The sequence below is a fragment of the Clytia hemisphaerica genome, unplaced genomic scaffold, assembly GCF_902728285.1.
Source record: "Clytia hemisphaerica strain Z4C2 unplaced genomic scaffold, Clytia hemisphaerica genome assembly, whole genome shotgun sequence".
NCBI lineage: Eukaryota > Metazoa > Cnidaria > Hydrozoa > Leptothecata > Clytiidae > Clytia > Clytia hemisphaerica.
In genome coordinates this window covers 4,470-23,564 of record NW_027103709.1, presented here as the reverse complement: position 1 = coordinate 23,564, position 19,095 = coordinate 4,470, and the positions used below count along the sequence as shown (strand labels likewise).

At 35.4% G+C, this 19,095-nt stretch overlaps 1 protein-coding gene across 1 annotated transcript; it reads left to right on the top strand.

The window, feature by feature from the left end:
* Window positions 1-322: 322 nt before the first annotated feature.
* LOC136804195 (uncharacterized) lies at window positions 323-14,676 on the top strand (the record flags this gene model as incomplete). The annotated part of the gene is given in 8 exon segments (XM_067060900.1): window positions 323-404; window positions 827-906; window positions 3,125-3,164; window positions 11,029-11,126; window positions 11,722-11,853; window positions 12,682-12,894; window positions 13,294-13,346; window positions 13,973-14,676. Coding segments are annotated over 8 exon segments (900 nt in total), but the record flags the coding sequence as incomplete, so codon positions are not given.
* Window positions 14,677-19,095: the final 4,419 nt, after the last annotated feature.

Sequence of the window (19,095 nt, the reverse complement as noted above, 5' to 3'; positions counted from 1 at the left end):
CTGGGTAAGCATAATGATATCATTTATTCCTTGAAACTATATCTCTACTTACATCAGACTCTTTACATAGTCAATTCCCTTTAAACTGTCCTTTGTTTATTACAAAGACAATTGTCGGGACAGTGTCTGCCTATTATTATATTCTGCTGATATAAGCAAAACAAATGTTTTTTTCCTCTTTCCGACCAATCTTGCTCCACATCCGTGTCAATCCAATATAAAAAAACAAAATGTGAATTAAAATTGATGAATAAGCAAACGATATCACTCTTATTTAAAAACAAAACCTTTAAGCATAATGAATCCTTTCCTTTACTCTTAGGGTATTCCACCAAACACAGTTGGACGGAAAGATATAACAATGAAATATAGCCTAAAGAATCGATACTCTGATATATTACCAAGTAAGAAATTTATCCAGTCCCTCAGAAATTTTAGCAAAGTTGTAAACCCCCCTCCCTGATAACGAAAAAATCCTTTTCCCACCCAATTTTGAGCTTTCCATCTCCAGAAATTTTGAAATACTTCCCCTCACTTTTTTCACGAGTTTGATCCGGGAAACCTAATTGTTATACAAATCTTGTTGCACCTTTTTGAACCCCCTGGATTTTGTTTTCTCCTTTGCCCCCTACCCTCTTTGGTAAATTTTTGGGTAAAAAAATCCCCCAGCAGAAAGTGGGGAGGAAACTATTAAAGAGATATACCTTGTTTTGACCAAAATAAGATCCTTTTTCTATCATTGCCCATTGTAAAGTGATATCAGACTGATTCCTGTTTGATCCTTCTCTAGTTGAAACTTGAGTTTCTAATCGTGGTATTTTTTCAGATGCAAAGTCAATAGTCAGTTTGCGAGGCGATGGACGCAAGGATAGTAGTTCGAAATACATTAATGCCAATTTTATTAGAGTAAGTTCTTGATAATTTATACAGTTGTCTCTCTCTTTAATTCGATCTTCAAGTGATCAAAAATTTACTTCGAATTAGAGAAAAATTCGAATTATAGAGAGTATTTTAGACAACTTTTCAGCTGAAATGTAGGTCCCTTTTAATTCTTTCAATTTTAATTTTTATTACAGAAAGATTCAAAAATAAATATTCGAATTATAGAGAGTTGACTCGATAATATTACAATCTAATCCCTCCTAGGAATGGATAAACTAGTATAGAGCTTCCGAAGGTACAATACACTTTCGTCTGCATGTGTTGCACGTACCCCCTCATTTAAAGATTTTACAAAACTCATCCGTTGAAATATTTTGATCGTAAATAACTTGCTCTATGAGCAGTCGACCACGTTTTCAAAAAAGTGCCGTCATTAAGTTAGCCTTTTAACCCTATTCAACCTAGGCTTTTAGGGGCGGTTCAGAACTAGGGGGGGGGGCTTTTCCTGTACCACCCCTTAACATTTGATCTAGTGGGTCTTTTTGGATGAAATTTGGCACACAAGATCCCTGTCATGTAAGGTAACTTTTGACAAAAAATTTTTTTGATGACGTCACTCATCATGCCCAAAGTGAGCAAAAACCGGAAATTTCCTTTGTTCTTATAAATAGCTATTGTATTCTAACAAAAGCTTTAGAAAAAAGTTGCCTGAGTTTAAAATACTTATTTTGTCCTAAATATTCAATAAATTACGGTTTAAACGATATATTTGACATTAAAAATAAATTTGTATTGGAAAAGTGTCAATTTTTGTGTCACCTTACTGTCAGAAATGTCATCATGCTCAAGGTGTGAAAATCTTTAGGTGTCAATTTTTTTTTATTTTGAAGCTAAATAAAAGTTAGGAATTTACAGAAAATTTAAAGGCAAAAGCTCTATTATTTCAGGAGCTATTACCAATAGTTTGACCTCCGAACAGAAAGAGCCCCCCCCCCCTTGGCCGAATAGGGTTAAAGAAACTTTATGAGCATCTTTGTCATTTGTTCTTCTTTTTTGAAGTCGTTGCATCAACGCATGTCAATTTTTATTTTTTGGATATACATGATAATAGAAATCAAATATATTTTAAGATGAAAAATCTGAAAAACAGTGAGCAATGACCAAGAGGAAAAAGAAAAGGCAAACATGAAACTGAAACCCTGCAAAAACCAGTGTGAAAAACTCAAAAAAATGTCCAAAAATACGTATTGAAAAATACGTGTCTAATAAAATATACCGGGTGCGCCACAAAAAAGTTTCTCTCTTTGAAAGTAATTTTCTCGAAATTTAAAAATTTTAAAAGAACCATTTCTGTTTCGTTGGAAAGAAGAAAGATAAACTTAAATTTTGATGGGTCATTTATTAAATTCGATTCGTTAGATTAAAAGCTATGCTCAATTAAAAAAAAAAGTTACTTTCAGAAAGTGCTCGAAAACGTTAAAAATCGACCTATCGCAATAGCCTTTACATGATTAAGAGCATTTTCAGTAACTAAACACATAAATTTTAAAAACAAGGGTCGAAAGGGTTTAAAATCTTCATCAAAATCAATTTAATTTACTTTTACCGAAATTTTCCTCAGGTTTTTGGTGCTAGACTGGATAAAGTCTATGTAAGACTGGATCTACCTCGAAACCCATATTTGATGTATTTTAATTAATTTTACCAGATTTTTTGGCCTTTTTCGACGATTTTTGTTCTTTTCATTGAAATTTCAATCTTCCTTTATATAACAAAAGGTCATTTAGACAGCTAATTATCCTTTTTAATGACTGAAACAAAAATACTGATGTATCATGTAATTATGCTTCTGTTTAATTTGATAGGTCTATTTTTAACGTTTTTGTGCACTTTTGGAAAGTAACTTTTTTATTCAATTGAGCATAACTTTTGATCTAATGAATCGAATTTGATAAATGACCCATCAAAATTTAAGTTTATCTTTCTTCTTTCCAATGAAAGAGGAATGGTTCTTTTAAAATTCTTAGCTTTCAAGAAAATTAGTTTCAAAGAGAGAAACTTTTTTGTGGCGCACCCGGTAGTAATGAAAAAAAAACAAAAAAACTGAAAGCCCCGCATCTTTGTTGACTGGTGGCACTCCAAGGCACCTAATAATAATAAGTTATTAAAGTGTATAGAGGACGTGGTAAAATCTTCAAATAAGATATTAAGAATGAATTTGCATTTTTCTCTTTTTCCACAGGGTTATGACGGAATTCCTGACCAGTTTGTTGCCACACAAGGTTTGTACTAAGGATCTAAGATGGTTCTTTCACCGCAATTTTGGCTAAAACTTTTGGGCTCAGTGAATTTTTCAGTATAGAATAAATTTTCATTAAAAGAATCAGTTCAAAATTATCTTTCAAAAGAGTTATATAGCTTTTCTCCTTTGAGAGCAACTTATTAAATATTATAAAATTCAACGTATTTTTTTATTCGATGTTTACAATAGTATACACAACAAGACGACTTAAAGTCGAAAATTTCGCCTAGAATTTAAACTACATAGGAAAAACAAGAAGTAGAGATTGAAGCCAATTTGTAATCTACTTTGCATCGAGCCTTGATGAAACAATTTTACAAGAACAACGAGGCTTAAAATCGCTAAAAAAGAGACCAATTTAAGAACAATTGTTGTTTAATTTTTAAGAACTAATAAACAAAGGTAATATCACCGTCTATCAAAAGTTATTTATTTGATTCTTATAAAGCAAATGCTTATATAAGAAAAATGTGCGCCATCCTTTGTTTACATGGTAAGAACTAATTACCAAAAGGTATATCACCGTCTATCAAGAGTTATTGATTTGATTCTTATAAAGTATATGCTTATAAGAAAAATAAGTAAGCTCATATTTTGCGCCATCCCTTGTTTACTTTGTAAGAACTAATTACCGAAAGGTATATCACCGTCTATCAAGAGTTATTGATTTGATTCTTTTAAAGTAAATGCTTATAAGAAAAATAAAAATGCTCATATTGTGTGCCATTGCTTGTTTACTTTGTAAGAGCTAATTACCGAAAGGTTTATCACCGTCTATCAAGAGGTATTGATTTGATTATTATAAAGTATATGCTTATAAGAAAAATAAATGAGCTCATATTGTGCGCCGTTCCTTATCTACTTTGAAACAACTAATTACCGAAAGCTATATCACCGTCTATCAAGAGTTATTGATTTGATTCTTATAAAATAAATGCTTATAAGAAAAATAAATATGCTCATATTGTGCGCCGTCCCTTGTTTACTCTGTAAGAACTAATTACCGAAAGGTATATCAACGTCTATCAAGAGTTATTGATTTGATTCTTATAAAGTATATACTTATAAGAAAAATAAATATGCTCATATTGTGCTCCATCCCTTGTTTACTTTGTAAGAACTAATTACCGAAAGGTATATCACCGTCTATCAAGAGTTATTGATTTGATTCTTATAAAGTAAATGCTTATAAGAAAAATAAATGAGCTCATATTGTGCGCCGTCCTTGTTTACGTTGGAACAACTAATTACCGAAAGCTATATCACCGTCTATCAAGAGTTATGGATTTGATTCTTATAAAGTAAATGCTTATAAGAAAAATAAATATGCTCATATTGTGTGCCATCCTTTGTTTACTTTGTAAGAACTAATTACCGAAAGGTATATCACCGTCTATCAAGAGTTATTTATTTGATTCTTATAAAGTATATGCTTATAAGGAAAATAAATATGCTCATATTGTGCGCCATCCCTTGTTTACTTTGTAAGAACTAATTACTGAAAGGTATATCACCGTCTATCAAGAGTTATTGATTTGATTCTTATAAAGTAAATGCTTATAAGAAAAACAAATATGCTCATATTGTGCGCCATCCCTTGTTTACTTTGTAAGAACTAATTACCGAAAGGTATATCACCGTCTATCAAGAGTTATTGATTTGATTCTTATAAAGTATATGCTTATAAGAAAAATAAATATGCTCATATTGTGCGCCATCCCTTGTTTACTTTGTAAGAACTAGTTACTGAAAGGTATATCACCGTCTATCAAGAGTTATTGATTAGATTCTTATAAAGTATATGCTTATAAGAAAAATAAGTAAGCTGTGCCATCCCTTGTTTACTTTGTAAGAACTAATTACCGAAAGGTATATTACCGTCTATCAAGAGCTATTGATTTGATTCTTATAAAGTGTATGCTTATAAGAAAATAAAGAAATAATCAAAACTGTGGAGCTAAAGACACAAAGATATATGACGTAATCCAAAGAAAACCCGCGAAAATCGTCCGTGGTTATACGAGCGTGTAATTTGTAAATTAAATTTAGTGAGTTCGTCCACCGTATCAAGCACTTTCGTTTTCTAATTTTTTTTTCGATGACACCGCCGCCGCAGAAAGGCTATCGTAATACTTTCGCTAAGCGAAATTAATAATAAATTTTTGAAAGCTCCAACAAAACGATTTTATATACACTTATGTTTTGGCGAAGACGAAGTCTTTGAAATAAATGCGGTTGACACATATATTTTAAGCTAGAAAAGGAAAAACACAAACTAATTTAGAACTATATACAAACTCGAAAGCTTAAGCTAAGATAAATCTCGATAAATCTCGATAGATCAAAAATATACAAATGTACAATACAAAACTATACTTACAAATTTCGTCACATATATTCACGATTGAATGCCAAAACAAATGCACGATATGCAAAAATCCCAAAGAATATCTCAAAGTTCGAACGAAACTCAAAACATTTCTGTGTTAATAAATTCGAGAACGATTTTCTCTGACACGTCTCATCTCAACAAGTTTCTCAAGTGAAGTGCAGAAAAAGGCGATGGAAAAAACCTATACAGTAAAAAACTAATTAAAAAATAGACAAAAGACGCACGATACAATACACATGACGATACGCACAACACATAACACTAAAATGCTAATTACCCAACGCAACATCATTAATTAGCCAAAACACTCCCCGGCAGAATTTGGGACCATTCTTAATCGGCACCTTCCAATAAGTAACATTTAGCCGCCGGGCGTGTGTGGACGCCGTTTTTTGTTTTTAAAATTACTTTTCTCACGATACCATCGTTTCCTGGAAATGTTTTCATTATTCTTCCAATCGGCCATTTCTGTCTCTCGACCGTATTATCAATATAAACAACGACGTCATTTACGCGTAACGTGCGGGTGTTTTCGAACCACTTGAGACGTTTCGTAAGTTGAGGTAGATAATTACTCAACCAAAGCTGCCAAAATTTCGAGGTTGCAGCCTGCACTTTTCGCCACTTTTTTCTAACTCTTAACTCATATTCCGGTACAATCTCTTCAGGAACGGATACCTGACCGGTTAAAAAATGACTTGGTGTGATGACGTCAATATCATCTGGGTCATCAGTTGTTGAGGTGAGTGGGCGACTGTTCATGAAAGATTCGACCTCCACAAGGAATGTTCTTAAGCATTCTTCGTCAAACAATTTCTCAGTAATAACCGTTTTCAAACACTTTTTGGCAATTTTAACCATGGATTCGTATATGCCTCCCATCCATGGAGAAGCAGGTGGTAATAATTTCCATTCGATCGACCAATTCGAGAGGGAATTCAAAAGCTTGTGATCATTCAAAACGTTGATCGCTCCAACGAAATTCGTACCATTATCGCTGATCATCTTCTTTGGTTTGCCTCTTCTAGCTATGAAACGTCGAAAAGCTAGGAGGAAGCAATCAGTGGTTAGATCGTGTACAAGCTCAAGGTGGACAGCCCTTGTCGTCAGGCATGTCATTAGGGATACCCATCGCTTGGCGGTTGCTGCGTTCGAACGTGTAGCGTAGCGATTGAGTTTGATGATCATCGGGCCAAAGTAGTCGACACCACAATACGTAAATGGATGTTCGTTCGTTGCCAGACGTTCTTTTGGAATATCGCTCATCATTGGGAATTTTGTCGTCGCTCGGATGATCTTACACGCACTGCAGTTTCTAATTATAGTTCTTACAAAGTTTTTGCCTGATATCAACCAAAATTGATTTCGAAGGATTGCAAGTGTTGCTTCACGTCCACAGTGGAAGTTTGATTCGTGGAAATGCAGTGTAAGGATTCTCGCGATGGGATGTTTGCTGCAGATGACGATTTGATGTTTACGAGTGTAGTCGACTTTTGCATGCTTGATACGACCACCAACACGAAGGATGCCATCATCATCTACGAACGGTTTGAGTTGAAGAAGTTTTTTGCTCTTCATAGCAGTTGTTTCGTCTGTGAATGATTCTCTTTGTGCGATTTGGATGATGACCTTCTCAGCTTCTTCTAATTCGTTTGATGTAAGAATCTTCCAATTGATTGGTTGCGTCTTTGATTTTCGAAAATTGCGTTTGATCTTCAACAGCCATGCGACCTGACGTTTGAGCTTCGACCAAGATGAATAGTGATCCCACTTGATAATGTTGCTTCTTTCGTTCGTCTTGTCGTTGGTTGTGACTTCATTGGTTGTTGTCATCTTGTTTGTGATGATGTCATTCGACGTAGCTGAAACAGTAGAAGACAGAAGGGCCAGAACATCGTTGGCTCTAATGTCTCCTTTTTCATGAAGAATTGGAGGTCCATTGAACCAGCGATGTCCAGCAGAGGTAAGTTTAAATGGTGATACGTACCTCGTGCAGTCATCTGCTGGATTGTCGTCTCCAGAGATGAACTGCCAATCTTTAAGGTCGCTGTTGGTTCTAACTTCATCCAATCTGTTCATCACGTACTTGGAGAAGGTTGTTGATTCGTTCTTGATGCATTTAAGAGTGCATTCAGAGTCTGCCCAGAATGTTGTTGATACGATCTCGAACTTGGTTTCTTTCAGAATGGTTGTTTTCATGCGACTTCCAATAACTGCACCTTGTAACTCCAATGCTGGCGTAGTAGTTGATTCCGTTTTGGTCTTTTTGAGTGGAGCAAGTCTTGATTTCGACATAACCAATGAACACTGAACTGACTCTGGAGTTACGAAACGTAAGTAGGCTACTGCACCATAAGCGTCATCAGAACCGTCAACGAATACATGTAATTCTGGTGCGTTATGAACTTCTGGCTGATAACCACACCATCTTGGCACTGTAACACCATCAAGCTGTTTGATCTTGGCTTTCCAGTCAAACCATCTCTTTTTCAAGTCGAGTGGTAATGGCTCATCCCAATCGAATTTACGTTTCCAAAGCTGTTGGATGATAAGCTTTGATTCTAGGACGACTGGTGTGAGAAATCCAAGTGGATCGAAGATGGTTCCAATTTGGGAGAGGATTCGTCTCTTTGTTGGCTCACAATCAATCAGGTTCACGGTGAAGATAAATGAGTCTTGATTCGGATCCCAGAGGAGACCAAGTGTTTTCTGTCGAGGAACTTGCTTGTTGATGTCGATAATTTTAGGAGATATCTTTTCGGCTGGCAGATGTCTTATCAGTTCAATCTCGTTTGATGACCATTTCGTAAGGTTGAAACCACGTGTTGATAAAACACAGTTGAGTTGTGTGGCTTCTGAGATGAGTTGCTCAATGGTGTAGAACGAACCAAGGTAATCGTCAACGTAGAAATTACGGAGGATTTCATCACGGATGCTTTCGATGTCTGTCTCCTCAGCACACGACCTGAGAGCGAAATTTGCGATACAGGGTGAATCTTTCTTTCCGAACACGTGAAACAACAATATACAATCTTTAACCTCCCCACCAGGATCAAAGCGATAGAGGAATCTCAAGGTGTCAGTGTCTTTGGGTGATACCTTGACTTGGTTGAACATTTTCTCGATATCTGCTGATGCTGCAAAGCGACCAGCTCGAAAACGATGCAGCACGGCCACTAAGCTGTTCAGCAGGTCTGGTCCAGCAAGAAGTTTGTCATTCAGAGATGTCCCTTTGAATTTTGCAGCAGCATCGAATACGACACGAACTTTTCCAGGTTTGTTGGGATGTGTCACTCCATGATGTGGTATGTAATTGGTAACGTCAGATCGAGATTTGACTTCAGAATCGGTTAGAATACGAGCATGACCAAGATCGATGAATTCTCGAATAGCAGTGTCGTACATACGAGCAAGTGTTGTGTCCTTGGCAAGCCTTTTTTCTAACGAGTTGAGTCTCTGCATTGCGTAATCTCTATTGAAAGGCATTTTTGGATGGTCTTCTTTCCAAAGTAGATCAACTTCCATACGATTGTCGATGATTTTGGATGTCTGTTCCAGCTTCTCGAGGGCTCGCTGGTCGATAGGTGCAAGATTGCTCTTGTGCCAGTCTGGTAGAGTACCGTAAGATTCCATCTGCCAAAAACGTTCGATTTTGTCGGAAATCTCGTCTTTCGATCTCTTCAAAAAATTGCTGGTGACGATTAGCGAAGTGAAAGCTTTTCCACCGAACAACATCCAGCCGAGCTTTGTCTTGACTGCCGATGGTTGATTTCTTGTACCAGTGACTGATTGTTCTTGCACGAGAAGATATGATAAGTCAGCGCCAATGAGGATTGTGACGTCTGAATCATGAGGTGTTGGAAATGTAATGTCTTTCAGGTGTTGAAATTCTGTTTTCACTTTATTGATGTCGTACCTATTTACTGGTACGTCAAGGTTCTCAATTACCCAAACGTTGTCGAGTTTCTCTTTGGTTTTGTTGTCGTGTGATTCAAGATTGAAGCAGACTCTCTTTGATTGCAGACTTGTCTCCTTTGATAATACGTTCGACATTCGAAGAGTTTCTTTCTTACCGGATAGGTGTAGAGCCTCGGCGGTATCAGCACGAATCAAGGTACTATCAGATCCAGAGTCGAGGACTGCATTGGTTTTGATGCTGTATTTACCATTTGATAATACGACAGGGACAATTTGAAGGAAGGTCTGGTTGGTAGTAGAACATTGCATACTTTTTGCTGATCCAGGAGTATCAGTGGTAGTGGCTGTATCTCTGTGAAGCAAAGTGTGATGTTTTTTACCACATCCGTCCTTGGTACATGTAAATTTGGATGGACACTCTTTAATGAGATGATTGTTAGAGAGACAGTTGAAACAAAGTCCTTTTTCTCTCACGATTTTCTGTCGATCGTCTGTAGATGCATTGAGGATCTTCGGACATTTTGATATTTTGTGGTCTTTGGAGCACAGCCAGCATTTGAATTGCCTACCGACGAAATTGTTTCGAAATTTTGGGTTTCTACTTTCTTTGTCTTTCGGTGACTTCGACGTTTTTTCATCACTGATGATCATGGCAATGGGATTGAACAACTCTTTGACGATACATTCGAGCCAGTTGACAAATACGTAGAGGTCAGTCAATTTGGGTTGATCGTTACCATATATATTAAAGAATCGGAACTTGTGTTGTATTGGAATGATAGATACTGCTTTGGCGACGGTTTCTGGATTGTTGTAGCTACTGTTGCCAATGGATTCGAACCATGCCATTGCTGTCTTCAACTGTTGGTAGAAGTTTCTCAATCCTTCATGGTCGGTTATGGTGATTTGAGTTGTCAAGTTCAAATAAACTTCTTCAACATACAAAGGAAAACTCTCCTTTTTAAGTAAACGAAATTCTTGGTACGATTCTGAGACATTGAATATAGTACTCATGATTTTTGGATGAAGCTACTATCTCACTTTTGAACAGACATTTCAATAGCCAAGCAATGAAGGGACGTGTTTTAAACGGATCTGTTTTAGCATTTTAGGTAATTTTTCTTTATTAATTTTTGTTGGATTTTCAAACACATGTAACCAACTACCTTAAAGTCATTGTTAACAGTGTAGGAAGTAGGAGATCTATTAAAAAATAGACAAAAGACGCACGATACAATACACATGACGATACGCACAACACATAACACTAAAATGCTAATTACCCAACGCAACATCATTAATTAGCCAAAACACTCCCCGGCAGAATTTGGGACCATTCTTAATCGGCACCTTCCAATAAGTAACATTTAGCCGCCGGGCGTGTGTGGACGCCGTTTTTTGTTTTTAAAATTACTTTTCTCACGATACCATCGTTTCCTGGAAATGTGCCAAAACAACTTACATTGTAAATTAAGTATTTTGAATGCAACAAATTTAAATATAAATAAAGTTGTTCTCCCTTGGAACTTTTCAGGTCCGTTACCGTGTACCGTCATTGATTTTTGGCACATGGTTTGGCAGTATCGGGCCACCGCTATAGTGATGATAACAAAATTGAAAGAAAAGAATAGGGTAAGACTTTTCTCTATTATTAACAGCACAGTTGATAACACGTGTTCTGAATCATCGACCTTTGTATACCCTTGAAACTATTTTTGAACCTGGTCAAGCAAAATCTTAGATTGGAGGTTTTGAAAGTGACTACCCTAATCGTAGCATTCTCGATTTCTCGAGAAAATTAACGTCAAAATTACGTTTTGACGTCATTTCCGGTCGAATTACTTGAGTTTCGTTTGGAAATCGACTATATCACCTCGATATCGTTGTTAAGAGCTTTCTACTGGTATAAGTGGTTTTCGGGTTTTATATTGACTTAAATATTTCGTCAAACTTTAGGGGTCATTGGATTTTGCCTGTGACGTCATTTTTTGAGTCCTAAGAATTTTCCCAGGCCTTAGCAAAGAACCTCCCTCGTGAGAAACTCTTTTATAAATACTTCAATCTTTGAAATGAACCAGGTTTGGTTACAGTTTGGTCACGGTCACGGGCCCTAAGGGTTTGCCCCGCTACTATTAGGCAAGCATAACCCCCTGTAACTCTCTGTTACATGTTTCTTACCGAGTTTAAATTCAAAATTAACTTTAAACTCATTTCTTTTCTTCACCAGGAAAAATGTGTACAATATTGGCCGTCACCTGGCACGACCACTCAAAGCGTATACGGTGATATCACGGTCACGTTCGAGTCAGAGGAACATAGAGATGGATATACAGTTATCAGCCTCAACATCTCACATAAGGCAATACATGTTTTTTTTTATAAGCAAGTGTATGCCCCTTGGTCAGGCTCGAGTATGCTTAAGCCTTCAAAGCATCCAGACGTAGAATATGCTTATTATATGCTTAAGAATTATTATGCTTTTGATTCACCCAACCAAAGTTTTTAGTAAAATCTTTAAAATTTTGTTAATATTCGATTCAAAAAGCATTTAAATTTTTGAGCAGTGGAATGTGGCTAGCCGTGGAATGTCTTTTTTTACTTGACCACTTGCAAACCTTTTTGAATAGAAAGAGATTGACTACTTGAAAAATATTTCAGGCTAGCGTATATGCTTATGTTATGCTTAGGAAATCTGCAAATCTGAGCCTTCATATGCTTATAAGCGTTATGCTTATAAAAAAAAACATGTAATCATGTTATTTCATCATTCTAATGATTGTTTTCTGACCTATCATAATAAAAGCTTTAAGAAAAGGGTGAGTGAGAAATTTCTCATTGCTCCTCTAGAACCACGGGTGACCCACGAAAAAGTTCAGACGTTTCTCGACGTCTTGAGGCCGAACAGTTAGGATATCTACTTTTTCTAAATATCAAAACTCCAAGCACTTTGGGACATTTGTTCGGCCTCAAGATGTCGGGAAACGTCTGAAACCTTTTCGTGGGTCACCCGGTACTACAGTACCAGTTCTTTGCCTGTTTTAACAAAACTTCCTTTTTTTTCTTTTTTTTTGAAAATCCGAGTGATTCGAAAAGATGTCAGATGAGAAGCCAATCAAAGCGAAATCGAAACCAATTGAAAGACAGGAATTTAGCTTATAAATTGATAAACATATCTTTATCTTTACAGGGTCAGGATGAACACCGTAAAATTTTACACTACTGGTTCACAGCATGGCCTGATCACCATGTCCCTAAATCTTGTACACAAGTTGTTTCCCTTGCTGAAGAAGTGATCGAATCTCACCAACATACTGGACTTCCAATTGTGGTCCATTGCAGCGCTGGTCGCGGCAGGACGGGATGTTTTATCGCCATATTCAATGGTATTGTTCAAATCAATGTAAGTGTACGGTCAATAAAACAATGATTTTGTTTATGTAAAATTTTGAAATTGGAAGATTAGGGTGTTGGGAGATTTCTATAAACACGATCATTGACAAACTTGTGAGCTTTTATCATACATGTAATATGGGTGTTATATGATACGATAATTGTTACGGGATAATATTATTTTAAATTAAGTATTATATAATATTTTCTGTCTGAATTAGCACCGTCTCTCATACCAGAGTATAACAAGCTTCAGACTAAACCAATGGTATTCTAACTTTTGCTTTAAACAGGGGCTCTAGGCTGATCTAGGGGTAGGAAAGTTTACTGTCAATTTAAAGGAGTCAGGTTTCTTGATGAAGTTAGCGCGTCATGACATGTAAACATTTTCATTTGTTCGTGTTTTCAGGAAGATAATCGAGTGGACATTTTAAAGATTGTCAGCCAAATGAGAATACAAAGGTAGGAACGGTTTCCCTGCGAATGAATGCGGCTATTATATTTTGATTTTCCCGACATGTTTCGGACTCGGTCCGTTCTCAAGTGAAGTACAAGTACATTTGTACAATTATGAACTTCTGTCATGTTCTTGTTTGTGTTGACCAATTGATTTTGGACATTGTTCATTTATGATTGAAAATATTTGAAAAAATCAAATTTGTAGACATTTTTTAAAAAGACTGTGCAAGCACCAAAGCGTGTTTTTGTATGCTTATTACTTCCATCAAGTGACATATGTTTGTAAATGGATTTAAAAACAATGTTTGTTTAGAATACTCATGTTATTTTTGCTGTAATAAGGTGCCTCACTCGCCATTTTTAAAGAGCTATCAAAAATACTTCGAGTTCTTTTCTGTTTACTCACGAAACAGTTTTAAGAATGAGTATGCATGGTTCCCGTTTCTGAGTCCTAGACCCTGATTGAAAACTTCTTTCGAGGTACTTTTGTTAACTGATGAAATACATCGTCAAAAATAAAATAAATACTTTAAAAAACCCGTCTCTGCACATCCTCGATTTTCCGATTTTCCGATTTTGAATAACCTCTTTAATTTCTCAAACATTTTCTTTGAACATCGTTTTTATAGAGGCGGCATGGTTGCGAAAGACCATCAATACAAGTTTATATACAACGCATTACACGAATATTGGTCAAAGAAACTACAATTGTCACCGACATTGAGTCGTTTCTCTTTGGACGACGACATGACGGAACTTTCTGACCCTGACGAAGATGTTGACGGTGATTACAGCTACACACTTCATCATGCATTTTCGTTCGCTGAATAACCGCCTCTGGTATGATTCTCTCTAAACAATTATTTTTTGTCTAACTTTGTTTGCGATCGTTCCAAATGCAACTGGGCTTTACTGGTCGATTTCAAAGCATGGTTGTTTTCATACGTGTCACTGTTAAATACTACTGATCAACAGACCACAACAAAGGTCCAAATTCAAATGATGGTTGTATTGTCTCGGCTGGTTTTAATCAATTTGCTCGGGCTTCTGATGCCAATATGCCAAAATATTACATGCTTCGCAATCGTTCGGTAAATTATTCATTTGTTATCTCAACGTGAAACGAAGGATTTATTAATTAAATGGCGGCTTTTTTGGGCCGATTATCAATAAAGATTTATGGTTCAGCTGGGCTGATTCAATGGTATTATATTATTATTATTTAAAATTAAAATTCGAGTTGTTATCTCGACCCCTGTTCATATAGTATAATTTAACAATTATATAATTTGTAGAATAGGTAGTCTGATAGACAAAAGCTTATATTTAGGTATTCCAATTATGAATTCCATTTTTTCCGATTTTGTAAATAGGTTGTTTCCCCGATTATTTTGTTACGTCTAGGTATAGTTTCCCCCTTCGAAGTTATGGTGAATTTTTAAAGTAATTCTAAAGTTGAAACGTAAGAAAACAGCTCACGCTTTCTTTTGAGCCCTAAGTTTATTCTTGACTTTAAGTGTATTGGCTTGTATTAAGACTTTATCTAAACAACTTATTTGGCTTATACCTACTAGCTTTCTGAAACCATCGACTTTTCTAAAATGTTAATAAGTCAATAAGTTAGTCATATGGGAAACATTCATAAATGAATAGGATCGTATTGAATAAGTAGTTCAAAATGGGCACTTCAAAACCCATCTAAGCAACGACGTTCGTTTTTTGACGTTAATTTAACGTTATATAGACGTTATTGTCGTTAGATGGACGTCGAGACAACGTTGTAGAACCAGCAGTGTAGACGTGTAGCAGCCAATATAAACGAGGTAATTATCATTTTAGATGTGGTCAGGAAAATATTTTCTTTTTCAAAGGAGACAGTACAGGAACCAGCAATTTCTCTTATTATTGAAAATGTTTATTTATTTAAAGGTCTTTGAGATTTGTTATGGTGGTACAACTTTGTCTTGACGTAACAAGTCATGTTCAAAAGTGACAACTAAGTGTGAAAACATTTTCATATGGTATTTTTGAGGTCGAAGTGCAGGTTGTACTGCACTCAGCACGCAAAGAATTCATTTCTCTCGATCGATTCATTTTGAATGAGGTGAGCTTTGTAAACAAAATTAAGATTTGTAAGATGGTTTTTTTACAGTGAACTTCTCAATTTATTGAACACCTTTGTAGAGTGAAAGGGATGTCCGTTAATTGGGAGAGTCCGGCTTTAAAAAAGACTTGTTTTGTTTGGATCAAGAAAACTGTGACTGCTGATTACCTCTGTCTATTTGGATTTATATTACATCTCCTTCTTATTTTTATGTCTGTTTCGTTCAGTGCAGATCTATATGAAGTAAAAGGTAGAATTTTTTTTGAGTTAGTGTTTCAGCATGTTTTGAAATTTTCTTTATATGCGCACCTTTTACTAAATTTTCTTGTTCCTTTTTTTTCGCGTACAGACATAAAATTGGAAAGGGATTAAAACTTGAAAATTTGTGAAAAATTATTGAATTATGGATTATAATTTATTGTTTATTTGTTTATTTATTTATTTATTTATATTCGTGGTGGTAAAATGTTTTTTATTTATAAATGTTTTTCTGCTATGTATGATAAAGCTGAAGAAGTGAATTTTAAAAGTTCAAAAAAAGCATTTTCTGAAAATTCTTAAGGGCTACATACACTACACAATATATTGTCAGGCAATATATTGATGATATATTGCTGAATGTCGACAATATATTGAAAAGGTGTCCGCAATATATTGTCAGCTCGATTTGCAATATTCCAACAATAAAGGGGGATTGTTTACAGAAAGAAAATTCCTTTTTATAATAGAGTACCAGTTGTTTACTTCGTACATTACGGTCCGCAAACCATATTGTCGAATATTGTTCGTCAATATATTGTGTAGTCTAAGTAGCCCTTTGAAATCTTCACTTTTCACTTCATATTCTACGTACATAGCAGAAAAAAATCAAAAAACGACTAAAAATATTTCATGGAAATTTTTGCACATATACGAATGAGATAAAAATTAAAAATATTATGGTGAAAATGAAAAATATATAAATATTGAATGAATGAAAAACATTAAGTGTTATTTTCGTGTCTAAACTTTGAAGATTTCTTAGATGATAACTGTTTCCAAAAATTGTTCAAAATTTTTGGAATTGGACACCAGGTATCAGGAAAATTAAGTTACACTGTGTGACTTTTGCACGTTACAAGATTTCTGTCAGAGTTTCGTGTGCGTAAATAATAATTATGATCATATTTTGTCAGATTAGCTGGTCATTTGAATTCTTTTCACTGCGGAAAATATTTCTCAAAACGTTTCTAAAATCAATATTATTTTGACCGTACATTGGGAAAGAAGAAAGAAGAAAGAACTCTCTCATTTAAAATCTGAAATTTATTCTTGTCCGCGACATTTTGTCACCAGAGTTATGGGATATAAGTAACTTTTATACAATTCATTTATGCTTGTGTTCAACTGTTCACATTGTTTTAGGCTCGATTAGATCAAGAGTGAGGGGACTCTCTGAATCTCTCCTGAAAGTTCCTGGGTTATTCTAACCCATTCAATCTAAGGAAGTGCAATAATACTCAACAACGTTGTGTTTAGGTTTGTTTTGATTCCTATGGGAACAGGTTTCCGTATGGAACATTAGCATAATTGTATCATTACACGAAAAACCATAATTATCATTAACTAATTGCCTTGGATTAGCAATTTCTTTTCCTTTTAGAACTACCAGCAGTAACACTGTCAAGCACTATTCTTCTCTCTTTTCAATTCATTTCAAGATATCTTTAATAGTGAGGTAAAATGTGTGTCGTTTTGGAGTTCTTATTATACAGTTGAGTCTTCATAACTGGACTTAACTGCAAAGAGACCTCAGAACTTTTTCGAGTTAAGGAGACATTCGAGTTAACAGAGACTGCTGTATTACAAAGCGAGTCCTGCAACGATTTTACGGAGTGTTTTGTTGACGACGTTATAAAATTACGTCCCCGAAAATAACGTGTTTGTGGTGAAGGCGCTTGAAAATTAAGCATCTGAGAAAAATAATTAAATTTGTATCACTTTAGAGCTTCAGCGTGGCGTGCAGAAAATAACGAAGATCTGTTCTCAGGTTACAGTATGGCTGAACTATTAAACATACATACATTCTAAAGACTATTCTTTTTCAGTTTTAGAAGCAATAACATATCTCACTGTATGCAACCTTTTGTTCCTGCTTGCGATTCCTATCATCTACATGGCGACGAAGAACTACCTACAACAACTTTTATGTTGTAGCTCCCATCAAAGTGACTACGAAAATATTAATGGAGATTCATTCAGCTCAGATCTGTCTGATTCGTTCGATACCTTTGATGACATTTTCAACCCACCGCCTGAAACGCCACCTAAAGAGCCATCCACTTTCACTTTCGAAAGTAAAGGATATTATTACAGTAGACAAGCACAACTTGGTTCGAAGTTTGTTCTTTTGGGTATGATGCCTGATGATGAGGCTACAAAAGGCAAAATAACAACAGATGTATCTTATTCGTTTCTAGAAGAGAAAAAACCAGGCATTCAAATCAACATCAGTAACTTAACATTCTTAGATCAACATGATCACACCACAACAGATAAAAGCATGTACAAATTTAAAATCAAAATCGTCAACCATGATTCAATTAACCCTGATGATCCACTCAATACAGTTTGCCATCTTGAAAGTGATTTTATTCCCTATAATGATATCCAAAAACACGTCTTCAAAATCTATAGTTACGATGCTACAGAAATATTCGACAATTTAGAACTGAAATTGAGAGTGTATTATAAAAGAACATTGAATAGTGAACAGTTTTATCTCGGTGACGGTAAATTGAAACTGGTTCATAAAGACGATAATGGAAATGTGGTGAAAGAGAAAATGACTCTGCGTAAAGACTGGAAACGACAGATATCTGCTTAAATCTTATTGAACAGACCTTTTACCCATTTTTACCAAACTTGTATCCAGTCCAATAGCTCACTTTTTGATAATTCCGATAACGCTCACCAAATTGTATCACGTCCATCAGTAAAATCAAAAAGTAGTGCAAGTGGCTCTGGGTACGAGTTTTGCAAGCTATGACATTTCATTCTTCACAAACACAACTAGCAGCTGAAGTCTTTCATTTCTGATAGATAGCGCTCACGATTATATCACATCTATCGGTAAAATCAAGAAGTAGTACAAGTTGCTCTGGGTACGAGATTGAACTTTTACTTATAGATGTAAAAAACCCTTCCAAACTGGCAAAAAATGTTGATGAAACGGTCTTAACGTTGTATGTAAGATGTATGCGTTTTGAGAATCCGTCTCACTGAAACAGAATTCGATGGTGGTGTCGACGAAATCCACACGGATTGATTTTAAACTCTTGATGAATTTTTTTTGAAGAAAATACTTATTTCGAGACAGAATTTATAATCTTATCAAAATTGTAAATATTATAATATTATAAAAAACATTTTAAGGCAAACTATTATATACAAGTTTTAATGCTAAAAATTCAACATATAGTCCTGAAAGGTTTTTCATTTCCCAATATCAGTAAACCTGAGTAAACAGAGCACTAGGCTTTGCTTTGTTATGAAAGCATGTCGAGGACAACCCTGTCACAGCCCCGGTGAGAATTTTTCTCGAAGTTGGGATGAAAACTTTTATCGAAATATCAATGGGGAAATCCTTTCTCAGGTTGGGAAATCCAG